Source organism: Cyrtonyx montezumae, unplaced genomic scaffold (assembly GCF_038088225.1).
Source record: "Cyrtonyx montezumae isolate F1298 unplaced genomic scaffold, pur_monq_1.0 scaffold_21, whole genome shotgun sequence".
In the NCBI taxonomy this organism is placed as follows: domain Eukaryota; kingdom Metazoa; phylum Chordata; class Aves; order Galliformes; family Odontophoridae; genus Cyrtonyx; species Cyrtonyx montezumae.
In genome coordinates this window covers 3,279,863-3,307,514 of record NW_027071948.1, presented here as the reverse complement: position 1 = coordinate 3,307,514, position 27,652 = coordinate 3,279,863, and the positions used below count along the sequence as shown (strand labels likewise).

The 27,652-nt window shown below is 46.6% G+C and overlaps 1 protein-coding gene across 1 annotated transcript; it reads right to left on the bottom strand.

The window, feature by feature from the left end:
• Positions 1–48: 48 nt before the first annotated feature.
• PIK3CD (phosphatidylinositol-4,5-bisphosphate 3-kinase catalytic subunit delta) lies at positions 49–18,497 on the bottom strand. The gene is made up of 23 exons (XM_065738026.1): positions 18,369–18,497; positions 16,281–16,444; positions 14,828–15,056; positions 14,148–14,377; positions 13,329–13,508; positions 12,542–12,691; positions 12,158–12,247; positions 11,672–11,893; positions 9,590–9,686; positions 9,252–9,382; positions 8,293–8,352; positions 7,924–8,091; positions 7,193–7,314; positions 6,885–7,028; positions 6,082–6,181; positions 5,050–5,228; positions 4,696–4,805; positions 3,998–4,076; positions 3,294–3,461; positions 2,826–2,949; positions 1,861–2,006; positions 1,059–1,191; positions 49–506 (listed from the first exon to the last, which is right to left on the bottom strand). The coding sequence occupies exons 2-23, from the start codon at positions 16,419–16,421 to the stop codon at positions 369–371; spliced, it is 3,141 nt and encodes a 1,046-aa protein (XP_065594098.1). The 5' UTR covers positions 16,422–16,444; positions 18,369–18,497; the 3' UTR covers positions 49–368.
• Between the last annotated feature and the right edge of the window lie 9,155 nt (positions 18,498–27,652).

Genomic DNA, 27,652 nt, shown 5'->3' with positions numbered 1-27,652 from the left:
ACGTTAGCACACTTACTGACTTCAATGGACGTTGAAACTTTCTGACCTCTTCCAGTAGAGGATGAATTTGGAACTTAACAAATGGTTAAAGATATGGCACATCTACCTACCTTCCACTGTATGCAGTAATCTTACTGCCTTGTGCCTCTCCCTTGACACCCAAAGATCTAGTGCAAGCATGATAAGATGGCTGATGTCAGTCCAACAGCTTTCAGTTACGCAGAAAGGTGCGACCTCTGGGACTGCAGGTGAGGGATCTTGAACGTGGCAACATTCATCAGTCTTCTAAAACCAGTCTACAGTTGTTGGATTCAGTGCAAGTGGTTTTACATTCTCTTGGAGCAAGTGTGCAGGCTGACTGCATCGCTCTACTGTCTGTTATCTTTGGATACGTTGTGTGCCAGCCAGTTCACTTTGGTTTTCCAGCTCTCTCGCAGGGCTTCGTTGAACTTGAGTCTGAAGTGTTTCAGTGCCTCTTCATCTGTTTTACCAAGAGCAAGGGAATCCTAAAGGTAAGAGGCAGAAATCAGTGTAACCTCATTGAAAGGTCGACTGAACAGTTAACAGCTAAACTCCTAGAGTAGTTTCTTGCTAAGAAGGTATGCTATTGAAAAGAGCACTACATAGGAGACAAATAGCCACTAAGTGTTTAAACAGTAAAGTTGCATGAGATTTTTCATTGCAATAGATGCGTCCTACTCGTAATTGAGGTGTAAGGAAGCATTAAGTTTCTTGGTGCTCTTGTTCAAAGCTCTCTTTCAGATGGACAGAGCTAGGTTGTTAAATTTAGGAGGCAAACTGGGAAAAGGAATTGATGCTCAACAAAAAAGCTCCATTCTTCCCTGCAAGCTGGTTCTACAACATGCCTTACTACCTCTGCAATGAAGAATCTGATGGACTTCTTTCCTGAGAACCAGTACCTGCTATTTCTGACATCCTGCACAGAAGCCATGGACATTTACTCATGTTTTGCTGTTCAGGTGCTTCAGAGAACCTTCTCCCTGAACTACACACCCAGGTATTAAGTTTCAGTCACACCAGGGCTCTGCTTTTCTTACCTTCAGGTACTGAATGTCTTTAGAGCAGCTGAGCTCTGGCAGGCCAGCAGCTTTCATCAGTGCAAATAAGTGCAGGAAGAGAGGACCGTGGCGCCTCAGAATCATGTAGGCTTTTTCACAGTAACCCCTGAATCTGTTCAGAAAGGAGGATGAGGCAAATAACTGAAGGCTCCAAGACCAACTCATACCTTGCTTTATAAAATAGTGAGGCCTACTGTCTGCATCAGTGACTTTCTTTTCACTTGCTCTAAAACACAATCATTTATTTGCTTTGCTGTGTATTTATTAAACAGACTTTGTAAGTTTGTAAGTTATTCAGCTATTCCATTTAGCAAGAGCTAATGGAATACATGACTGTATTGGATTATCTAGTCTAGGGATCTCTACAGCCACAAATTTGAATCCAACTGTACTTCCAAGAGCATGGGCAAGAAACCACTAGAGCTGGCACAGACACAAATGCTGCAGTCTCTGTTATGCAGCAGAATGCCAACAAGATCTGACAACTCCAAGGTAAGTGGCTGGATTCCTCACATCACCAATCCCAATTACTTGGCATCAGAAGGCAACAGTATACAGAACCATGCAAGACTACAGAGAGGTTTGTTACCACAAGCAAGAAAGGGTATAACAGCCCAAATGCTTCCAAAATGAGTAATGAGCATTTTATGTTCATTTTATACCAACTTCTGTATTCCAGAATTGCTGTTATGCTGTTTCACAGATTGCTCTACTTGTGGAAATAGTAGAAGAAAATTCAGACCTTAAAAAGCTTACGTCAAATTGAACTGTTAACACTTACCTTTCAAACTTCTCACTGTTGTTAGTTTTTCCTTGCTGGATGACGTGCACAAAGTCATAGGTTAAGATGAAAGGAACTCGTTCTCTATTAATACCAAATTTGGTCTTGAAGTTCCCCAAAAAGTGACCAAAATCAATATGGAACAGCTGAAAAGAAGGAAGAAAAATTGTTTTCAGAATTGAATACAGTAATTGTGAGGAGCAGTACTAAAGATGCTGATCATAGTATTTTGGGAGGGAAGAAACTGACCTGTCCTCTTGCCTCTTTTCCCAAAAGAGTGCCATGTTTACTTGCCAAAATATTCTTTAGTGTAATTAAAGAGGTACTTGCCTCATCAGGACTTGGTACAGCAGACCCCAGGTCTGCATGCAGCAGAGCATCAGCTCCCCCAGGTGGACAAATAATTGAGCAGCCCTGCTCTGAACAAAGCTGCACAGGCTTCTTCTCCAGCACTGTTTTTCATGTTGTCAGAAGAGGCAATCCTTGATAAGGGCTGTTGCTAATCATAGCCCAGGGAGGGAGGTTGCTGTCTTGTTAGTGAATGACACAGTGGCTCTGCGGTCCTTGCACTAGCAGCGTGAAATTAAATTAAAACCATACTGATCACATTCAATCACTAAATAGATAAATAAAGAGATAATAATAGGCTTTTTCCTAGAAAGGCTATAAAAATCTCGGGCAAGAGAACTGAGGCTCTTACCTAGCAGCTACAAGCTATCTGCAATTCTGCAGATAAGAGATTACTTTGACAGCTGGTGGCAGTGATACTTAGATAGAGAAGAATATTCAAATTCTGAAGCCGTATTTACCCTCTCAGTGACAGAAGCTATTGAGAGTATTTGTCCAGTCTGCCTCGGCTGGAAGGTACCTTAGCAGCAGAATTGCACTGGGATGTTGCCAACCATTGCTAAGTAGCATTCATGCACCTCTTCCACTCCTTCAGCAGCAGTAGTCAAGCCCCATACCTGCCCAGTTTCCCGGATCATGATGTTGTCGCTGTGCCGGTCACCTATCCCCAACACATACGTTGCCACGCAGTACCCCGCACAGGAAAGAGTGAACTCCTCTATAGCTTGTTCTAATGCATCACTAAAGAGAAAGAGATGAAAAAGGAATTTTACTTTGAACACGTTACATGCCTGAATTACTTTCTGTAGTGTTTTCCTGTCAGTACGACCATCCGTGCTTTACAGGAGCCAGCTGGAGTAAAAGCTATTCACAATTGGAGAGGTCGAGGTAGTAATTCTGCCCCCAACCTCACCTAAAATAGCTCAGTATTCACTCAGATCCCTTCTTACTCTGCTAGGCTGCAGAGATCTCTCGGGACAGCTTGAAACATAACTGAAGGAAAACATTGAGCAAAGCAGAAGAAACTTGTCTCCCACTGGAAGGAAGAAGTAAAGCAGCAGTGAGTAAAAGCCAAGTCCACATACCCTGGGTTCTTGGATTTCAGCCAGTTCAGCAGTGCATCCTTGTTGAAGGCCGCAGTGGCAGCCATGTTGCTCTTGTTCAGCTGGATGTTAGCGATGGTATCAGAGTGCATGACCACTTCTATCAGTCCAGTCTTGTCTCCTGTGGAGAGGCAGCCATAAGGAGTCATCCTGCAGAGACGAAAGAAACCCTTCTGCTGAAATCTTGCCTGCAATTGGGATGTCTTGATTTTCAAGCTTTCCCTTGTCTGCCATATTGAGAACCTGATTTAAGCCCATTCTAACTTAACAGTTGTGCAGCCATGGCTCTGGCACCAGCCATGATCTTTGAGTTCAGTAACAGCACACATCAACTTCTGCTTGCTGCCAGTGAACTTCCACAGCCTCTGCTGCCAGACTGTATTCTAGTTTTGTCCTCCATGCTTCATCCTTCCTTAAACCATGCTGTGTGGGAGCAGTAGCAGAGTTCAATCTAAAAAGAAAACTGCCTGCATCCCTTCTTTCTCACAGTGCATTTAGTTGGGAGTTTCCAATGTCCCAACTCTTCCTTGCCCCCCCCCACTGCATTTCTACCCCTTTGTGCCTTCAAACCTGACTATCTCCAAATTCTGGACAAACCAGGCAGAGACAAAAGCAGCCTGCAAGCAAAACAGCTGTACCCACATGATCTATCATTGCAGCCAGACATCTGCACGCACAGTACTCACCTCAGGTCCAGGCCCTCCTGCTTCCACAGGATGTCCATCAGCTGGATCATCTGCAGAGTCAGCATGTCCTGGCGAAGATCTATGCAGTATTACAAAGAAAACAAGGCTCATTAAGTAAAAACCTGCCCTGTTTTCCCCTCCTGCTCTCTTCCAGGCTAAACTTGTTCGGCCCAGGATGCTAGAAAGCCTTTGTCACCTCTGTCTTGCTAGCAAAGAATATCTTCACAGTTGACAAGCACAGTACCAATGTAAAGCTACTGTTAATTCTGAATTGAGTTGATCTATCTAATGGAGATAAATGCTGCTTCACTTTGCCACAGCTCTTACCACAGCAGACAGTGTAGCATTTACCTAGAAATTCTCTCCCTGGTTACAACAGGAGCAGGATGAGCACTAACCCCACAAGGGTTAGACTGCTGCAGCACTTCCAGCCCACACAGCGGGTTCCCCTTTACTGTATGGGAATACCCAGTTACCAATAACTGGGTATGTGCTCAATTACTGTGCTAAAATATTTTACTGAAAGTAGCAGCAAGTGAAATACAGAGCAGAATTTACATCTCCAGCTTTCTGTCAGAAAGCTCCAACAAATGGAAGTCTTTGTTGACACTACATCTTAATGGTCTTAGGCCCATTCACCACTATAAATACTTGTGACTTTTGTGCTGAGAAAGCACATCCTTTAAAGACTTACTTACCATCTCCATTTTTAAAAATGATACCCACTCCACCTCCACCTGTCTCTTCATTATTAAAAACAATCCATAAGGGTTTCATTTTGGAATCCATGAAGGTGCACTGATCCACACTAGGGGAAACAAAAGTACTACTATCAGTGTTAATACCTCTTAGAATGTTTTGCATCTAAGCTGCAATTTCAGCAGCATCCAGAATTACTAACAGACAGAGAAAACATTAAATTGGAAGATCTAAGAACTGAAAACCAGCTTCCATGAGAGAAGAGGGCCTCAGAGTAACCAGAAAAACCTGGCTCTACTGCTGAGCAAAACCTGCCGTGCAGAAGGAGGAAGAGATGTAGCTGTATTGCTTACCAAACTTCAGTGAGGATAATGCTGGGGTTCAGGGGGGACTGGAGGTGGGAAAGTGCTTCGAGGTAAGTTTCCTGCTTCATGCACACATGCATCATCTCCTTGGCTTGAGGTTTGGTGGCCTTCGGAGAACTCAATTTAACAAGCTCATTCAGAGCTTTCATCTTGCTGAGTGCTTCTCCCTGCAAAGAAATGGATGAATAGAGTAGGGTAAATGCCTGAAGAAAGTGCAAGAATTAGAAAAATCCACTGTGAAAGGCAGAAGTTGCTTGTGTCTCTTATTTACTCCTCAACTTGCAGCAATTCCATGAATTTTAGCAGAACAAATTTAAACTTTCTGCTTTAGAGAAGTTCATAATCAATTATGGGTATTCTGCTGGGCACAAATGCATTGCAAGGTAACAACTACAGTCCTAAATACCAGGAGTAATGAACACTATCAAGCACCAGAGGAAGAAGTGAGGTGCACTGGCTGGAATATAAGGTTCTATAGCCCCTGCCCTATAGCACTGCTGGGGAATTCTGGTTATCCAAAAGCACCACTCCATCCTGAGAACAGACACAGCACTCTTTGTGAGCACATCTTAGCCCTGAATTCATGTGTGCAGGAGTTGCCCCCCATGTCTGAAGGAGCTACTGTGACTCTGACAAATAAAGGCTTAGAGTCAGTAATGAATGAGATTACCTCCACGTGGCAACTGAAGGAAAGAACGTGCTGCTCTAAATCAGGCAGAGAATGTTAATGATATCCTACTAAACAGCAATTCATTCAACTCATCTAATAGCAGCAGTCTGAACATTTCAAGCCATCCTAGACACATCCTGTAGTTTGGAACATGTGGGGGGTGAGTAAGAGATGAGCAAAGTCACACGTGATGGGGAACTCCAGGCTCTTAATAGGTCATGCCAAAAACAATATAGCAGCTGCAGGGCTCTTTCTGTATTACTGATAACATTAAACTGGAAAAATCTAAGAGCTGAGAACCAGCTCCAAGCAACAGGGATGACAACCTTATAGCTAAAAGCAATTCTTACCTGTTTCATCAAAACCTTCATGTGGTTGGTGCTGCCTCTGCAGTACGCTTCCAGGATCAAGCCAAACCTCAAGGCAACTGCAGGGACATGCATTTCTGACCTAGGGGAAGGAGGGAGGTTAAAGCAAACCTGACTGCCATAGCAAGTGACTAACTCCCATTCATGGCAGCACAAAGTGTTATGTGGGGGGGGGGTGGTCTGCAGGAGATGTTAGCTGCTGCTCAGATTCTGTGCAGTAGAGAGAAAAAACAAACAGAACACCCACCCCAGAAGGTTCTGTAGTAACTTCAAACACTGCTTGAAGCTGTGAGACATCTTTGTTACTGATTAAAATGCTAACCACTTAATTGAGAAGATGATTTAAGGAGTAAGGACTGTTCAGAGCCTATGGCTCGGAGCTGGCAGGTGGCCAGGGATGTCCAAAGTCAATTTCTACTCTGGATCAAAGTTCTAAAAACAGAACCTAATCTGAACAAAATAACTCCCCCCCCCCACCACCACATGGGGAAGAGCACAAACAAACAAACGATCCAAAACCAATCAACCAAAAAAGTTCTGTGTCCTCCTAGAATAAACCTTATTTGGTCTTTCAAACGAAAACCAGCAGCTCCTGGTTTGGTAATCACATCCGCAAAATCCCCTTAATGCTCTGGTGAAAGATGCCAGCCTGTTGCCCTTAATAAATTCCCTGGCATCCACATGTGCCAACATGCTTGCTACCTCATTTCACAGCACAAGGAGGAATCCAGCAAACCCTGGTCTCACTTGATTATTAAGCAAAAGCCTAAAACATCTGCTCTTACCTGAGGTGCCAGAACAAGAAGTGGCCGATCTTACGGTTGGATAGCGCCCTGTCCAGCAGGAACTTGGTTAATTCACAGTCTAAGTAGGATTCATACTTGAGCACCTGGACAAGCTGCAGCAGATATTGGAACAATTCATGATCTCTGTGGACAGAAAGGAAAAATAAAAGATAACCTCATCTGTACTGCAATGAATGTGCTTACGAGAACAGTATAGAAAAGACTGTCAGCCTCATTCACGGTCCTCCTCCGCAGCCCCGAGCACACACAGGAAGGGGCTCTGCACATCCCTCGTGGTGAACACTTACGTCAGCTTCTTTAATGAGTTGATAGCAAAGGAGCCAACATAACGGTCAGGGAAGCTAAAATCCAACAGCTCCAAGGCATTCAGAACAGGCAGCTCTGGCCAGGTCTGAAGCAAGGAAATCATCTGTAATGAAGGAAAAAAAAAATAAAGACTGATTAAAAATTCTACTGATAGAAGAGCGGATCCTTCAGGTGGTGGGAAACCTGTGCCTCAGAGCCAGTTTGCAGACACCATGTCCAATATCAGCCTCTGAAAAAAGCACTATTCTGTAGTATAACAATGTGGATTAGAAAGAGGTTCCTGTTAAAGCTGTGGCAGTGAAGAGGGATGGACACTGCCCCTACTGATAAGTTCTGAGTGCAAAAGATTTGCTGACCACATGCAGTAGGTTGCAGCTGGTCTCTCACTATCTAATCCAGATCCCATTTTTGGCTGTGAAATGAACTGATTTTTCCTTGCCTCCAGTTTCCTCCTTTCTAGAGAAAATAAGCACTATCCTTTTGGTCGGTAGAGGGGCTGAGGCAGCACACAGAGCCACTCAGCATACAAAGGCATTCACAGCAACTGGGACAGAATGAAAAATGTTGCTGAGCCCCAGCGATGCCAAACCTACCTGCACAGGGGCACTGCCAAACATCTCTGGTAAAGCTGACCTTTCAAATGTAACATGGGGATATACACGCAGAAAAATTCATCAAAGATGTGCCCTGCTGCCAACTCCAGCATCCTCACCTGGGCAACATCTTCATGCTTGTTCCATTTGGTGATGGTAAGGAGCTTTGCCAAAGCCTGTGGATATTGGTCACGGATATCATATCTCATCTTCCACACCAGATCTTTCTCATGCTCATAGAGCTCAGTGTGGCTCCTCCGCTCCAGTATCTCCTTCAGCTGCAGCTTCTGCTCATGGGAATCACAGCAAAGAGCATACAGAGGGCTCAGCCTCAACCCAAAGGTCTTGCTCAGCCCAGAGAGATTCAGTTAAGAGTGGGGTTTAGTGAAAAATGCTGGCTGGGGGTAAGATGGAGATATGACTTCATCTAAGGAGCCAGGCTTGCACGTAGTCTGTACACAGCAGAAAAGCTGAGGCCAGAGACTTACCTCCTCTGGATCTTCTGGTGCAGTGCGGGGTTGTTCTCCATTCCTCCCCAACTCCAGCAGCTGGAACACAAATACAGAGTCTGAGAAAGGCTCCTCATTTCCTCTGTACTTCCAGCCTGCTGTCACTTCAGGCATTAATACTGCATTAGAGACTCAACACCTCTGAAGAAGGGAATCGCCCCTCTCACAGCCCCGATGTAGGTAGCACACCCAGTGGGACCCTCTGCTCAGAGGTGTAACCCAACTACACCTGGTGCCCCTTCCCCAGCAGTGATGAGAATCAAGGGATGAGCCCTTCCTCCCAAGAAAAGCCCATCTGCACACCCACGTGGTCCACACACGGAGTGCTGGCTCACTGAACTCCAGGTTAACGTGAGCCACTGCAGGTTCTTACAACTGGCACGTGCTTCCCAAGCATCCAGCACTGCCCAAGGAACCTTGCACACCAGCACAATCTGTTAAAGATGCTAAGCCAGAACGTGCATCACAAATGAGCATGTGTACATGTCCCTGGCAGAGCAGACCTCCTTCCTTTCCTGCAACGGGCAGATTTCTTCCTCCACTTTAAAAGTTTGGCCAGCTGTAGTGACAGATGGAAAATTCTCATACCACACAGCATGTTATCATTCTGTGCTGAAAGGCAGGGAGCTCTCTGCTTTCACTCATTTTGCCTTTATTCCTCTTCCTTTCTACAGAGCCCAGTGCTGCCTGCAGTTTAAAGGCAGCTCAGTTAAACCCATTTGCAAACAAATGCCCATCTTACCTTAGGAATTCAGAGCCTGCAAAACTATTAATTCAAAGATCCATTACTAGTTAACAGAAAAGGCCATTTTTTTTCCTATTTTCTATCCATTAGTCAAGTTTGTTTGTATCTGACCTTCGTTGACAGTTGCCCAAAAGTGTGCTCCTGCACTAAAAAGTTAATGTTTGCCTCTCATAAAAACATCCATGTTCCCTACCTGCTCAAATGATGGATAATACACAGGATGTGATGCAACGCTGGGGAAGCAGATGACTAAGGCTGCTGCACTTTCTGTGTTGGGGTTGCACTGTACTGTGCCCATGGGGTTCAGAAGTTCACCTTTCTCATCTGAAAAGCAAAGTACGTAAATCCATAAACCCTAATCTTCTGAAGCTTTGGTCCAGAAAGCAGTGCTCACTGCCTGGCTCTGAGCAGGTCATTAAATCAGCATCATTCAGTGCCCCTCCTGCAACCTACTGGACAGCAATGGAGAATGCGGGGCAAAGCTAGAGACAGAAACACAGCAGCAAAACACAGCAGCATTAGCTGACATACCTGGGAAGGAGGACCACATAGGCAAACAGCACTCCCCTGTTTTCAGCTGGTCCTTGTAATCAAAGAGCATGACATTTACCCAGGCAATAGGGCAGTCCTGGAAAGCAAGGAAAAAAGGCTTATGAGAGTGCTGTATTTGCAGAATTGTGGGAAGGAAAAGCAGAACATGAGATAGGCCTATGCAAAGCAAATCCCCCACAACAGCCAGGTCAAAAAAGTTATATTATGTCCTTAATTTCTTTCAAGCCTGCAGATTGCTATACAGAATACAGCAGGCAGGTAACTTTCCATTCTAGAGTACCTTGGCTTAGCAAAACCAGCATCTCCCTCAGCTGCTCAGAGCACAAGGCTTGAGTGCACACCAACACAGAAAGTGACATGCAAAGAGGTTGCAAGACCAAATCATAGTGAGGCACATAAACACACACACGATGTAAAACACTCGAGGGGATCCACGTGGAGATCTCTTGTTTGGCCGAGATATTCTAGAGAATTCATCAGGCTTCACCAGAAGGTACACCAAACTTGGTAGAGATTGTTGTGTCAGCATTTCTCCCTAATGAGGCAAAATGAATCACTTCCAAGCGGCCTTTCACAAACTCTGGTGTTGATTTGATTACACCAATCATCTTCTACAAAATCCTATTTGAGACATCAGCTTTCAGACTGCAGGGAAAAGCTGAACACAACACCACCAGCAATAACCTTGTCTAACAGACTATGTGACATCAAACCACAGCCCTGTGTCTGCCAAAAAAGGTGAGATTTTTGGTGAGTAAAGTCCAGCAAAGAAACGATTCAGCATCATAAGGACAGAAATATCTCCTGCATGACTTACAGACACACTGAAAGCCAACCAGTGACATTAAAGCTCTGACTCATCCCAGCCAGTCTGCAGGCTGGCCTGTTTTTGTGATAATAAATGATTTAGTCCCACCTATCTGCACTGTCCAGTCCACACAGACAAACCACATGCATGTATTCAACCTCTGAGGACTAAAAGCAAAGCAAACAAAAAGGTAATTGATCTAATAAAAATCAGGGCATGCTTTGACCAGAACCTCCAGTTACCAATGGTTCTAAATGATTTTTGGGCACCTCACTCAGAGCTGCAGCCCAAATGTGTGATCAGCTCCAGCAAATACTGTGATTTTACAGTAAAAGCTCATCAGAATGCACCACTTTTCCCTGTGACACTGGCATGAACAACTCCTCTTAACAACCCAGCTAACTGAGTTGGTTTTGTTTTATCAATCAGAGCAGCAGAATTTCCTCCTGACTGCCTTGAAACTGAGAATTGCTCCTATGTGACCACAAAAATGCAGCCTGTGGATGACTGAGGCTCAAGACAAGCCTGCAGCAGGAACTGCAGTTCTGCTAGTCTTCTTTTTTTTTTTTTTTTTGTAAAAAAGCAAACAAACAAAACCAATATCATGGTGAAAAGGTCACTCCTGGTCTCAGCCTCAAGATGCTTCCAGTCTGAAACCTCCAGCCTGGAAACTGGTCCATGCAAGTAGGATTCATAGGTCACCTGTTGCTCCCCAGACAGTACTGCACTGTAACCCTGAGAGCCCTTCTGATGTCAACACGACAAAGCTCAGCTAACCTGCCATGAAGAGGAGCTGGGAGAACTGACATGCTTTGCTGCAACCAGAGCTTACATTACTCACGTTCTTCCCCATTTGTAGCTGTTAATTTGCTCCACGGTGGACTTGCATAAAAGACCTTTCTAATAAAAGAGGATGTAACACACAATAAGGCTTTAACCTCGACTGCAAAACAAGGAAGTTGTGGAACAGCAAAGCAGCAAAACTAACACAAATGATTCCTCTTTGCATGCATTCTGATATTGAGTGTGTTTCTTAATAGCCTTTCTGAAGAAGAAATTACAGTTAAAACATCCTTCCCTATGGGCAGCCACTCCTCAGCTTCCTGTTCCTGCTGAGGAACTTAGTGCTGATCATTCTGTAAGCTCTTTTATTCACAAAGTCATCTGAAAGCAATGGGCATTTGGCTCAGAATGGTGTCCTGCGCCCTGCAGCTCTGGCAAGCCTGGCTCAGCCTCACATTGGCTTTACTTACAGCTTTCTTGGACTTCTTCTTGGTGGAGCGTGCTTTCTTTGCCTTTTCAATGACAGCATAGAGGGCAAAGCAGAGCCGTGCCATGCGAGGAAGATCACAGATGTTAATATCAAAATCCAGCCTCTGCTTCCACACTGGCTCTGAGCACACATTCACTTCAGAGCTTGACACTGTTTTGCACAGCATCTCGTTGCCATGAAAGAGACCTGCTTGCACCACCAGCTGAGGGGAGAAGAAATAAGAGAACACCATGAGTCCACAGGGACTTGATCCGTCTGTCTGCTGCTGAGCTGCTGCCCAGCAAGTTCCCTTCTCCTTCCTGTTGCACTGCATCTTAGACACTGGCCAAGGGCTGAATGGAGCATAACGGAGGCTCCTGTGAGATCAAGCTGTTGGCCTCTGCTTTCCTCACCACACACGAACAAGACCGAGCAACTGGGAAAGCAGAAAAGCCAAGACTCAAAAACCCAAAACTGCAGTACCTACCTTCATTCTCTCATCTGCGTTGACCTTGCTGCCTTGCACTAGCTCAATGTAGAAAGACTGTTCCAAGGACCAGAGAGAACCGTAGTTTGGCTAGGAGGAAAGCATTCTGGTTAGAAATAGATGCAAAGGCTTCTCAAGCCAGCACCAGTCCTCATCAGCCATCACATGCTTTTGATCCCACCACAAAAAAAGCACTGCACTGCAGGTGAGCAGTGTTCAGTGACAACTAGGGCAGGTATGGAGGGAACCCCCAGCCCTGAGACCCTGGAGAACAACCTACCCAAGAGCAGCAGAGAAAACCAGCTGCCACTCCAAGACCAATACTAGCATCTCCATCAGTGTACCAGTTAAGAGGGACCTGGCTCACTCACTGTGCCATTTTACCTTTTTCTTAGGGAGTGGGGGAGGCTTCACTGCCATCTTCGGGGGGTTGGCAATACTGTTGATCTGCTCATCTCTCATAGCAATAATAGTGGATGAGTGTACCATAGTCAGGTGGGGTGTTAGGCCTCGGTGCAGGCAGCTGCGGATGTACTGCAAAGAGAAGAGAGTCAGTGTGGATGAAACAAAGTCAGGCAGGCACGAGAAGTCGAGCAAATCAGAACAGCTGAAGCAGAAACAGGTGACAAGAATTATGGAAAGGACTCAGCAACGATCCAAATTCTGTTTTCATGTGCTTCCTCTTGTTTTTTTTAAACCAGCATCTTCCTGGTCTCACATTACCATAGCCAAGAATGTGGCGTGCCTTACACCTGACATTTCATCAACTGACTCAAAAGATTGCATTAGGGAAAACTGCTGAGGATTCAGCACTCACAGCCACACTTTGCCCTGCCAGAGGAACACAGGGTAGGGAATTGTTCAACTTTCAAAAGGCAAACCTCTAGTCCACCAAGCAAACAAGAACTATAAGCTACACAGGCATTTATGCTACTCTTGGCACCTAGTGACAGGCTTAGATCACTACCTTCCAATACCATAAGGACCTGTCAGGTTGCTAGAAGTACCCCTTGCCCTAAGCAGCACCCAGGTCTTGCCATCAACATGCTGCATTCTTGTAAACAGCAATGTGTCCTTGATGGAGGACATGCCTCAACCCACCCTCCCACCAAGAAGGGTACAAAAGGGATCAGGAACAGACTCTTTTATCAAAGCAAGACAAAAGGCTCACCTGGAACTGGTACAGGGGGTAGTTCCCATACAGATATTCGTACTTCCCATTCACCTGCAGAGTGTAGTCCTCTGGGTTCTCCATTGTCTCGTGGCGGAAGACAGTAGCCTGCTTCTTAACAGCATAGCTCATTAATGTGATGGGGAACTCATTTGGGGAGATCTGGAAAGTGAAGCTCTCCTACAATCCCAACAACACAGCATGGACTGTCAAATACCAGCAAAGAGTTGAAATCAGCACAAGAAGCAGCAATAGCTCAGCTGGGAGGTAACAACATTCCTGTTACCAACAATAAAGGGAAGGATACGGAGGCCAAATTATTCCCCTCCCACTCTCCAAGCAAATAAGTAGGGATATTTGCCAAACTGGGCAGGAATATCTTTCAGCAGTGCAAGCACAGGGCTGGAAATTAATAACTGTAGTATAAATGCTATTACATGTAGTGGTAAAAACACAGTACACGTGGCTGATAGTTATTAAAAGACAAAATAAAATGCTATTCCACCAGCAAAACAGATAGTGGCTGGGGTCATCATGCTCAAGCTATGCTCTCCTGGAGGTGGCTCCTGCTTCATGCCCAGGCACAACATGTACAACTCACGTGAGCCAAGGGCAGCAGGCAAGAACAGGGCCCCAGGGGCATCACAGACCAGTGCCTGCAAGCAGTGTATGCTGAGCTGGCTTCTGTGCTTCCCCCTGACCCATAAGCAAAAAGCTTTCCACTATGTGTGCATGCAGCAGCTTCACTCACCAGCTAACCAGTACCCGAGGGAGAACACAAACAAATTGAACAGAGCCACAGAAAAAATTGTGCTTTACCCCGCCAGACTGAAACTTGACGTTGACAAAAATGTTCTTGATGGGTGTGTGCAAGAGTCCAGCTCCGAGGCCTTTGGTCATGGGCTCGAGCTGCAAGGGGAAGTTGTACTCCATCCACGCTGCCCAGCTGAGCTGCTGCCGCTTCGCTGCTCTCTCCTCACAGAACTGGCACATTTTGGTACGGAAATCATTCACCTCTGGATCCTGCACAGAGTCGAACTCGTGCAACCCTGCGTGGAGGGTAAGAAAGAAAGATGAAATAAGCATCTGTGCTCCTTGGAGCAATCAGCCAGTGATAATCAAATGTCTGTGAAACAATCTTCCTAAACACGCACTTAATATTTGTTCAAAAGAAGAGAAAAAAAGTCAAGTCAGCCAAGCTACGAGTAATTGCTCATTTACTCTGTGCAATTGCACGGCGTAAATAAGCAACTGCTACTGTGGAGCAATGACACAATTACTGTGCCACTGCCAGAAGGAAAAACTGCCCTTCTTGTGTTCCCATACACACGATTCCCTCACTATAAGCACTACAGGGAAATCTTGCTTATTCCATCTACCACGTCAGCAAGATTCCATTGCTACTCCGTATGTAAGTGTTGTCTAGGACAGAGGTGTGTATCACCCACAGCCAGCAGCCCTGCAATGCTCCTGGTGAGACCAGCGATGAGGGAACTGACCTTTCCCAATGAGCAGGCTGATTTGGGAGTTAATAAGCTTCTTGACTCTGTCACCTTCTCGAGCCACGAGCCGCAGCACGGGCAGGAAGGGCTGGATGTCACAAAGGCGCCGCTGCTCATCCTCCAGCTCTTGCTGTTCCGCTGTCTGGTTGATGCACGTGAAGACGTAGGCCTCAGGATCACTGAGCATATGGTAGAGTGGCTCATACTGAGCGTGCTTCCACACCACCTGGGACAGACCAACAGCAGCATGAAAGCACTGCTGCGCTGCCAGGACCTCATCTTCCTCCTCCTGCCATCCCACAGCCCCACTGCCCCGACCTAGATTTATTTGCAAGTGCCTTTAACCAACCTGCTTTTCTTTTCAAATGCTTGCCATTTGTTTCAGGCACAGCAAATCCCTTGACCTCACTATTTAAACAACTCCCACCTGAACACCTCGCAGTAAGTGCCTGCTGACTGCAAACCTTGTGAAATTGAGGCATTACTCCCACTGGAGGGAAAAGCAGATTAAGTAATTCACCTCCATAACGTGAAATTTGTGACACAGCCAAGAACTTCTCCCAAGTCTTCCAAACTCCATCAAGTGCTCCATTCCCCTTTGCTCCCAGAGCAAACCTCCACTCGACTGTTGATATTCCACTCCTTTACTCTCTTCCTAAGCACCTGCTGTAGTAGATGCAGCCCTGCAGCCCATGTAAAACACAGATCTGCAACCTAACAGCTGGAACCAATCAGCTCCACTTGCCTTTTATTTATTTAGTTATTTATTTTGGGCCTGAAAACTGCAGTATGAGAAAACTGGGAATAATCTGGCACTGTGCTTCTGTCCCTTGTGATCTGTGACTCATCTAGGCCAGGTTGCTGCTGCAGAGAAAACCTTTTCCATCCTACTTTGCTCCACTGTCCCCTAACCCCGCTTTCTGCCCAGAGAAATAAGAAAGAATTGTTTCTTTAACACTTGATTTTGCAACAGTATTTTATTCCTCAAATTAAACTCTGTTACTTCTCAATTTTCACTGCTCGGTTTCTGTGTGGCAAGAGGTGGCAGGGCTGACACCTGAACGCCGAGTCCAGCACCTGTACTCGTCTATTTGGACTCAGTTCTCATCCTTGAATCAGCACAGACAAGAGCACTGTTAACGAAGGATCCAGAGTGGCTGGCTCAGGGAAGCAGCAATCAAACACGTAACCCAAGTCCCGTGTTCCCAGTTCACGTCTGCACTCATCCTGTAGTCACTCAAAAACTAATTCACACCTCAGGATTGGACAAGTACCCAGTGAATAAAGCCCAGTACCACTGGCAGCACTGTCAGCACCCTGCTGCTGGCAGCCTCAGCAGCTAGATGGGCAGTTAGTGGGTTGCAGAGGCTCTCACACATTTCCTCATGTGCTCCCAAGAGCAGAATCCTTGTTTCAGGAAACTGCAGATGAGAGTGACCAAGGCTGTTACCTGCTTGATGGTGCCCAAGCTGGCATTGCAGGGCACGGACAGGTTCAAGTATATGCCTGTTGGCAGCAGAAAGTCCACCTGGATGTTTTGGTTTTCCCCCTTGGACCAGAATTCCATAGGGCAGTAAATGCCCGGGGGCATCCTGCTGGCTGCTTAGCCACAACCTGCAAGAAAGGAGAAAAAAGGTCTGCTGCTTCCAACTACCTAACAACTCAGGGCACAACGCAAAGCTGCAATGGGCTTTGCACAGAGTTAATACACAAAAGGACCCAAAGAAAGGAAGGTTGGCATAGCCCAGGAAAATCAGCACCTTAGTCAGATTTCCAGCCCAGAGCCTTTACACCACAGGAATAATGATCCATTTCAACGCAAAGCCCTTCTTAATCTCCTTTAGACTGATGTTAACACCTCCACCCGTATTTGTCAAAGAAATTGGAGAATTATCTTCGTACACTTGTCCCCACAGCTCATCTACAACCAAGAAGTCAACAGAAGCAGCCCCAAACTCCAGCTGTGCATGGTAACCCCCAGGCCACGTGCTCCAAGCTCCATGCTGTTCTTCCAGAGCTCAGTTCCAGTCCGCAGAGGAAAAAAGAAGTGCTGCTGGTTCCAAGTCTGCATGCATCCTTACAACAAAACCAGGTAATACTGCACTGCATCACCCACCTCTAAAAGCAGAGGGAAAGCGAAACCTAAGGCTGAGGCAACCAAAGTAAGTTTGTTCATTCCATCTGCATCCATTCGCTTTCCACTTTCAGATACAAGCACGGATAAATGCACACATGAACGACAAAAACAGAAGGCATTCAGCAGAGGCCCATCATATGGCTTGTCTCTCAAAGACACAATCTCAAAGTCAGAGAGACCTCAAGCTCAGTCTGTTTGCCCATGCACAAAATACTACAGCCATATAAAACAGTTTCCTGACTCTTTGCTAGTTCTGTGTTCACCCCTGCACACACCCTGAGTAATTCTGACAGAGCCACTTATCTTCAGTCTACGAAAGCAGTACAAAAAACTGCTAGCTTCATAACTGAAAACATGGCTTTACAGCTGTCAGCTGGTGTACAAACTTAGAAACTGAGCAACATGCTGCCGAAGATTTGGGTCTCCCAAATCGTGAAGCACTGCTGGCAGCTCCTCGTGAGCCAGCCCCATGCTTCAGGATGACAAGAAGCTCAACATCTTATCTCCAGAGCCTGGGAGCACAGCACTTCCCCACTAGCAGTGAGGTAAGGATTCCCAGAAATAAGAGCTATGTTTTATCTGTCCTGCTTCCTCAGCACACATGCAGTATCACACAGAGACCGGATACAGAGACCACAAAACCACCCATGTGCCTTAAAAGGGAGGGAAGTAAAAGGGGGAGGAGACGAGGTCTACAAGTTTGAATAAAGCAAAACAAGCTTGCCTAGTCCTCTGCTCATTAGCAATAAGACCAGCAAGTTTGTAGAATATCTGCTGTCTCAGCCCAAGAGTAACAAAAGCAGCAAACTGTCATCGCCCTGCTGACAAGCAGAGGCACAAGGCACAAGAATGGCCAAAGCTGCTCCATCCTGCTGAGGATTTCCACCTGATGCAGCTGGAAGCACCATGCCTAAGGCGGTGGCACTACAATGCCAGGTTTCAATCCCTCAGGACCTTGTTTTTCCAAAGACATCACACACACACCTCAGGATGTACAGGGATTTTGCCAACAGAAGATGAGGTGGATATTCCAAAGGAATGTGGAATTGCACTGAAAAGCAAACCTCTGCAGAACGTAACGGACACCTGAAATTCCCTGCTTGGTATTAAACAAGCCAGCAGATAACACAAAACATTAACACACATCTTCTCCTATTAAAAACGTATTAAGTACAACACTGGTGTTTACAAAATACAACTGCTAATGAAAGAGCGGGGGGAAAAAAAAGCAACAGGCCATCAGATCACAAAGGGAGCAGTGCTCCACAAACCTCTGTGAGGCTGCAGCCTTACACAGACACGGAAGCTCCAACGCCTACAAGCAGATGACAGAATTACTAAACCCTGGGACTGCAAAAAATACCTTTCAAGTTTATAAGAAATGTGTGGTGCAGAGCCTACAGGTGATGGGTGCAGTGTGGGAGACAGCAGGAAACTGCTTTCATTGCGGGCATCAACTGCAGGGGGAGGAGATCATGGGAAATTCTACGTACACACGTGCTCGGCAGGTTTTCAGCACACAATCACCACACTTAGATCTGAACCACTGTGCTCTCACAGATGTAGTCAATGAACCTTCTGAAGGTGTCTAAGCTCAGGCTTCCTTTTTTGATGGCAGTCATGGGGAAAAATACCATACACTGTGGGGAAAGGCAAGTTATCTGAGCACTGGCAGACTCTTACAAAAGTAAACCACAAATTTCCCTTAAAGAACAGACTGGGAAAACTCCTGGAGCACATCACTGTGCCCCCAGGGTGTGCAAACAAGTCACACCATGATGGCAGATGGGAGCTCTGGCGGGTTGCCCTGGCAGGGCCAGCTGGGATACCTGCACCCAAGTGACAGTCACCCAGCATAATGGGACAGAAAAAAACGTGCTGAATCTGCTTAAGCTTGTGGCCTAATGTAATAATCCCCAGGATGTGGATACAACCAATAGATGCTCATGGTGGCACTGGCCTTAGCAGCCCTGCTTACTGATCAGTATTGACAACCTGTCTGTTTATTCATCTGAGAACAAACACACATGCAGAAAAAGGTGCTACCAACACCCACTTGTTTGGGGAGGTACAAGGGCCTGCTGTGCTGCCTCATTCAAGGCAGCAGCTCAGAGCAGAGCCAGATGGACAGAGGACTCACAGCCACCTCCTGCCACATCCAACTAGCTGCAGCCCCTTCTGCCAGAAGGACAGCTTTGCTGCCTCCTTGAATACTTGCTAACATTGTCCATTTCTGAGAAAGCATTCATAGAACAGATCTGACACAAGAACTCCTGTGCTCTCACATACCAAAGAAGTGTTTCCTTTACAATTTCCATTTAGTGCACTCCGAAATACACATCAGCATCCCAGCTGAGCTGATGAGACATCCCCTGCCCTCTTCCAGTTCCTGGGACGACTTCTTGCACCTTCAGCACAGACCTGAGTTGCAGCACAGCCCTGCTCCTGCTTCCTCCAATACATGCACACAAGCTAAGACTTGGACCATGAGCTCAGCAGGAAAAAAAACCACCCAGGAGCCCTTGAGAAGGCAGAGAGAAGCATGCAAGCACTTATCACTACTTGAAGTTAATGCTTTTCTACGCTCAGGCTTCATTTCCTCAAACCATAGTTTGGACTATTATAATCTTTATTTGGTTTACCATAATAAGATTTCTAACTCTGCCAAACATAAAAATCAAATGGAGATTTTTGCATATTATCATTTCTTGTTTTACAGATCGATCCTGCCACACAATTCCATGCACTGACTCATGTTCTCTCAACAGTACTTCACTGTTCCTCTGCTTCCACAGATGCATTGTTTCTATGATGCCTTCTATTAAATATCTCTAAGCCTCTGATTAATCACCTCCACTCATTACTTTGCTTACACAAACATTAGACTGAAGCAGATCTATAAGGGAATCTCTTCAGGACAAATGGGCAAGGGATGAAATCACACACCCTGATGTTTCAGGCCTCTGAAACACTACAGAGCATCTCCTTCCTACCAGAGAGTGCAAACAAACCACCATTTACAGAGCACAATCAGCACCTTCAGCGCACAGAGATGTCAGCTGAGAACAATGATCTTTCCATAGCGCACTCTAGCTACATGAAACACGTGGGGAGCACATCTTGAACAACCTCTAGATCCAAGGCAGCTCTTGGCTTGTGCCTTTCCCTTTCTGAAATAAACACACCCGCATTCTGAGATTTCCATTGCTCAGTGCCTGCCTTACACATACACATGCCCATCAAACAGGCTCACAAAGAAAAGTAATGGGAAGCAGAATTACACTAATGCAATCCAAACTGGAGCTAACCTCGTTTGTGTGCAGGACCGATGATGAAAGGGGTTGTCAGCAAGGAGAGAGATAGGAAAGCAGAACGTATACACTGCGATAACAACAGGCTGCAGTTCTGTGGGGCTCCCAGCTGCAGAGCTGCTCAGCAAAGAGCATCAGAGCCACACACCATCACTCAGGCTCAGCAGGACCTCCAACCCAACCGCAAGGAATAGCCAGAGGGAGAGAGCAGCACCGGTAAAGCAGCTCAAGAGAAAGAGAAACATAAAGCCATACCTTGCTGTTCTGGAAGGAAACCAGCACTGCTAGAGAGAGGAAGAAGAACAGCAGGGAGTGCGGAAAGCACCTGAGGGGAGGGCTCCAGAGCCGTGCCCTGCTGGAAACTTTAAGCAGCCTTTTTTTAGGCAGGTCAGAGTCAACCAGCTACGCTTTCAGCTGTTGTCTGGGGAAGCATCTAGTGGAAAACTGTGCATTCAGCGGTTAAAGCAAGAGCTCAAAACCCGACAGCTTGCAAAGTTCCATTCCCAGCCCCGACAACCGTTTGATGCGTGACTTTGAACAACCGACTCCTCTGCGTTTCGGTCCCCTCACGTGTGCACGGAACCTGGCGAAGGATGCTGCAGAGCAGCACTGCCGCGACCGCCAGGAGGAAGTTGTGACAACGAGAGCTTCTTGCTGCAATTTGCAGCTGCTCCCACGAGCACACACCACCACACACCCATCCTGCCGTACACTGCTCCCGAGCCTCGATCAGCACGCATCCAACCTCCTGCAGCCGGTACGAACGGCAATGAACGGCAGGTACGAACGGCACTGCAGTGCCTAAAGAGACGATGGGGAGGCGGGCACCGACACATCGGACCCGCGGAGCTGCGGGACGAGGCCGCCCCACGGCCGCCCACGTGCCCTGAGATGACGGCTGTAAGAGCCGACCCCGCACAGCCCGACCCCGCACAGCCCGGGATCACCGCGTCCTCGTACAAACAGAACCCGTTTTCCCCGGGATCTGCTACGGGATCCCGAGGGCTTCATTCCCCGCAGGGAAAGACGGCCGGACGGGGCCAAACACCCCGCGCTGAGCTGACCAGACCCCCGCTCACCTGCTCCGCACGCCCGTGCCCGCCGGGCTCCCGGCCCGGCCCCGCTCCCGGCCCCGCCCCGCGCTCCGCCGCCGCCTGCAGAGCTCCGCCCGCCCCGTCGGGCACCGTCCGCAAAGTTCACGGCTCGCGTGGTGCGCGACGTGCCCGGGAGGAGCCGCTCCCGAAGGGTTGAGCGGCTCAGGGCACGGCTGCACGACGTCTGTGCCGCGCCCCAGCGCTGCCCGGGTCGCTCCCCGCAGCCGTTCGGTACCGAAAGAGCGTCTGTGCTCATTTGGGAGATGCGCTGTAGGGTGCGGGGAGCGGCTTCAGCCCGACGCGTGGAAACGAGCGCTTTTACGAGCCCCGAAATGTTTTTCCTAAAGCTTGCACGGCTGCAGGCGCGCCGTTAAGGTATAAGCTCAGGTTTTTTCCGTGTTATAATCCAAGAAAAGCTCATTATTCTCGCGATCTGACTCATTTTTTTTCCCCTGAACATTTCTAGTTGGCAACGCGGGGTATCTCAGCATCAGTACAAACTGTGACTGCTGAAACGTTCATTCTTCAGCTCCGCTTGAATCCACCACGTCTTAACGTGACCTTTGAAAGCTCAGAAACTGCCTATTTTAAATCGTAGCCCCTGACATGTGCTGCGGATATTTTTAACAGACTGTTTACTGGAATTCTGGTTTCTGTTCCGCTATTTTATTTTTCTTCCCTTTCAACAGCTTTTCTGTTCACCAGCTCCCAGGCCCACACGCGGCACCGCGCTGCAGGACATCTGCCTGCGAGGCATTGGACAGCACGCTGCAGGGAGGGGGAAGGGGAACTGAAAGTCACAGAACAGTTGCAGTGCACCAGGGTAAGGATGAGAGATGCTCAGGAAGGGAAGGCGGGATGCTGCTTTCCCTCTGGGTTATTCAGGGCTAAGGGGTTTGAGGGAAAAAGCAGACAGAGGTATCCACGTGGCATTTCCAGGAACGTGAGGCTCCTAAACATCTCCCCTTCCTAATCCCACTCTACAGCAATTTGGTCACGAAAATGTTGGAGCTGGTTGTAGCCAAACCGAGCAGCTGGTCAGTTTTAGTGGGGAAGGGAACTGAGGGAGAAAGAGGACGACAGCAAGCAAACATCACCATGGCATCTTGTGTTCACACCACTGCCTGGCAAGAGTGCATGGGCACCTGGGGAGAAAAGCACTGTGCCAGCACCCAGCTCCTGAGCCTCCTGGATCTCAGCACGTTTAGTAACTAACAGCACGTAGGTATTCACTGCTTCTACATCCAGAGAAGCTTTAAGGGTAGAATTCCTAGCCTCGTGCCCTCTGCTTACTATAAGCAAATAAATAAAAGAGAAGGAAAGAAAAAAGCCACATTTAGTCGCACCACAAAGCAAACAGGAAGCCAGAGCAGTTTTAGGAGAGTTGAAACTATTTGCTCCATGTGGTTAACACTACCAAACAGGCAGGCAGCCGCGTTTCTGCATCACTTGGTCTGCAAATATGGCAGGTAACTTGCTCTTGTTTCAAAGTCAAAAGAAGTTTTCTCGGCCACGAGATGTGAAATAAGACCACAGCCGCACCAAGCGGATGGCAGCGATCCCCAGCGAGCAGCACGCTCACTGATAAGAGCAGAGAGAAGCCCACGGTCACACCAAGAGCACACCGAGCTCTGAGGATAGCTGTTTCTGTTTGCTTCTCACACAAAGGGTCTGTGTGGAACAGCTCAGTGCTGTGCTGCTGCAGGCTGCTCCTTCTTCATCAGGGGGATTTCTTGAAAGCCACACATAACAGGCCCTGGGCTCTCTTGAAGCTAGCAGTGTGCACGCTGAGTGGAAGGAAGGAGAGCTGTAGGCTTTACTAATTATAACAAACTTCAACAGCATAACACTTCTGTGCCTTACAGATGTTGGCTCAAGCAGGCCGCAGCGTAAAAGAGGAAGAACAGACCTTCCTCGCTTTGAAAATCAGTGCCAGCGCTCTCAGGAAAGCGTTGACTAATCCAAACCAACTGCAGATCCAACGCTCAACTCTGCCAGTGAAATTCAAGCGTGAATCCACCATTGTTAAGGTCAAGCTCTGCATGATTCATACAGCATTCCCTGTTGTGGTGTGACACTGGAGGCAGCGTGCACAACCTGCTCGGCTGGCATTACAGAGCAAACACCCATCCCAGGAAACCAGGCTCCCAACCAGCACTGGAAGCACAGCATCACTAGCTTTACCAGATTGCCATTTGATGGCAATGCAGCACTGCTAACTTCATCTACTTTTCATTACTTATGCATTCAGAATCCATACACTCATTTGTGCTGCTTAACAAGATTCTAAGTGGACTCTCACTGTAACCTCTGCACACCCAGGCTGTTCCTCCTCTGTCCTCAACATCTGGAAAAACTGAGATGCAGAAATGAATTGCCCAAAAGTTACACAGGGAGATTAGATCTCAAGTGTCCTTATCAAAGGACTTGTTCTATTAGGATAACGTACATTTACTTGTATTTCCCTCACACACAGGAGAAGAAAAGTGGACGAAGTGGTTGCTTAAGCTAACAGCGTGGTACAGAATGACTCAGGCAGGTTGGGAGGTGACATGCACTGGGACCTCAATGGGTGGAAATTCAGAGATATGATGACTGCTCAGGAAAGGAGAGAACATGGAGAATTTCTCCAAGGAAGAACACTGCTTAGGAAACTCAGATTCACTGCAAGGACTGTGGGGTGGTAACCCCTCATATTGATCTCCAGAGAGAACAGAAACCAGCAAGAGGCTGCGTTGAATAAAACTGAGAGGAAAAATTCACCAGTACACCTTCTTAAAACGAGGACTAAAACCTCCACCGCCTCTCTCACGGTCATTATCACACATCTCAGGCTCCACATTCCCACAACTCAATCCCCACCAGAACGGGGCATTCTTGGCCAGGCACAAGGCAGAGAACAAAACAAGGGATCACAAGCACATTCCCCATCTTTTACCAAGCATGGGCTGCAGAAACCCCCACTCACGGAGGGGAAGGGCATGCTGAACACCCTTGCATCACACTGAGCTCCTTGCATTGTGAATGCCACATCATCCATGCATCCTAAACCAACCCTGAAACAGCAGCTGGTTTTGTCCCTTGCTCAAGGAAACCTCCCAGCAGGGGGATATTCCTCTGAAGTAAAATGCAGCAGTTATTTCATAGCTTGGACTTTGGGTCAGCTGACCACAGTTTTAATATGAGCTGTTTTTCTTTCAAAAACAAGGCCAAGGTTTGCTTGTTGTTATTGACACAAGAGAGCGATTTTGGAGCAGAAAAACCACAATAAAGCCTCTGCACGTTTCTCTTTATTTGATGGACATCAAACAATCAAACAATAAAGCTAGATCTTCCCACAAGCCGTAAAGAAGCTGATGATGAATTATTAGGGGTGGGAGGATTCAAGGACTTGAGCACCCTGTTTTCTTCAAAGCCTGGGTCCACCCGAGTGACAGAGGGAGGGAATGGCAACTCAGTTCACCTGCTTGAAGGCTGTAATGGTATGTGCTGGTGTCCTTGCCCAGATGAAAACAGTGTTTGATTTGTGTGACTATGCATTTCAATGAAGGTCTTCATGGACTCGAGAACAATACACCCTTCCTTATTTCCTGAGGAAGATTAAGCAACAAGAACTGACCTAAACCTGAGTTAGTTGCAGCAAGCTGCAGGTAAGCTTCTTATCTTGATCATCTGCAAAAGCCGAGGACTTCTAAAGGAGAAAAATACCTGGAGGCATTCTCCTCAGGAGGTTATCAAAATGAATCAGGAGAACACACTTGGAACTTACTTGGTTGTAACTTTGAAATTCTAATGAAGAAACAACTTCAACACGCACCCAAGTATTGCACTGAAGAAAAAATAAGTTCACTTAATTGGTGGTGATGCAAGAAGCACAACATCCCAGAGAACACGAGGGAAGGTATTAGTCAAATGCTAGAGTGGGGGAGATGCTGCTGACCCAGTTCTGTGAGAGACCAGGGACGCGGGGTCGGTTACTGACTGAGAAGAGGCATGAAAATAGTTTGGGGAAAAAACATAACACAAAAGCAAACCAACACCACCAGAAGAAATCATTCCAAAATTACACATGCTGCTTCAAATGCTTCATGCTTTCAAGCACAGGACCTGGCATCACACACCCACATTCTCTTACTGGCACCGGTGCTGTGGCCTTTGATACCTTTGTTTCACCTGTTTCTTTGTATGCAGAATACAGATAACACAACTTCCGCCTCTCACAGGGCATCTCGAGAAGCTTTGCTGTTGTACAAGTCATCTGAGGTCTTCAACTGGTGGTGCTACAGAGGTTCAAAGCATCTGTGTCAACACAAGATATTTATTTCTTTACCGCTTCGAAATAGGATTGCATCTGCACACACTTCTCCCCTGCACAAGGAATGCCTCTCAAATTTACTTCTGCTGAAAATACAGAAACAAAACAAGTCCAACAGAAACGCAGCACGTCTCTTCTCTCACTCTCGGTTCTTCACGAGGGACAAACAACTTTCCACTTTTTGTTTTGCAACTCATTTTCTTGGGAGCATTTCTTTCAGCAGAAAATAAGTGATCTATAAAACCACAAATTTCCATTATGAGTTGTAACTGCCTGCTTAACTAAACCACACTATTTCATCTCGAAATTACTGCTAGGGGATTCTGGATCCTTTGCTATCAGAAGAAAAACAGCACCCACTCTTCCTATGCTCAGAAGCCCAGTTTAAGTTCACATGAGTGCTGAATATCCAAATATGAAAGCAGACCTCAGCGATCCACTCAGAACATGAAAAATGAGTCCTTCACTTTCCCAGAGTTGGGATCGTGGGGGTCCTTAATATCTGTTTCCAGTGAGACCGGATCTGGCAGGCTTTGTGTGGGTGGCTTCTGCACACTGAAGACACATGCAGGTGCTCGCCTGCACTGAATATTTTGCACAAGCTCACGGGTTTGCTATGTTTGGGTGGTTTTTGTTTGTTTTGTTTGATGTGTAGGGCGTATATTCAGAATTAAGCAGTATTCAGAACCCAATACAGCCGCTCCATAGTGAACAGAATATACGTATCGTGTTACAAAATGAGGCAGATGCCAATGACAAACGGTGCAAGAATTTTAACGGCCACCTGAAAAATCACTTAAGAGTCAGAAATAAGTGGCAAACACTGTTGCGTGAGTCACTGCCAGCAACGAGGAGAAAAGGAATGTCCAGGGAGAGTTTTAGTTTTTCTTTTTCCTCCAAAAGTGACAGCTGGCTTTGGCTGAAAGAAAATTCTGATTTTTACCATCAGCAGAGTAAAATTTCCATTTGTGAAAAGGGAAATTTCCACCTGAGGCAAACTAACAAAGAGACATTTACACGGCGAGAGGTAAAGCTACAACTTCTGCCCTGGGAAAAGTGTCGAAGGAAAAACAATCTCTTGTGGTAGCAGGAAGGTGCAACATATTTTGTCCTCCAATTTTGGGCCAAAAATAGATATTGTTTGTTTTCATTAAGTCTTTAAAAATATTCACAAAGAAGAGAAGATGGATTTCACAGGAGCCAACATTCCAGCCAGCCTGAACAGAAGTGGGACACTGTACTGGACAACCATGAACTATGTTAAGCACTTACACTCTGTGCTACAAGGGTGAGTGGCTCCCAAAGTAAAATAAAGTGCTGCACTGATTATTCTGACCGGGATTTGAGTCAGGCTGGGGTCTCTTCACATCAGCATTTCTGCAGCTCAGTTTGCTGCCTCAGAGGACTCATGCACAACTCACCCTTCCCTTTTCCATGACACAACCATGCTACAGCCAACTGCCCTGGTTTCCCTCTCAGGAAAGAGAAGGGACAGTGATGCTGAGCACTGGATCAGTTAAGAGATTAGTGACTGTGATGCACAAGTTACAACATCTGATACTGTACTGAACTGTTTTGTATGATACTCATACACCATCTACTCAGTGATGCAGACACTGATATTATGGGCTTGGGCTGGTGAAAAAGCAGTCACAGTAATGTTTTCTAAGTGTTAAAACTGAATTTTATGCATTTCAGTTGGCTCCCTCAGCACACAGTTGGCAGTTCCCCCATTCACCCCCACCCAGATCCATGAGACCACAGCCAGCAGCATGCTGGGTGAAAGGCACTGCCCCAGAGCGAGCACATGGCACTTTGCATGCACAAAGAGATGAGCAGCATGCAAAACAGCAAAGCAAGACACACAAAGCAAGTTTTAGATAAGCATTGCATCTACATTATTGACAAAAACCCAACTCACTCCCACTCTTACACCACATCCTTTTGGGTCATCTGGAATTTTTT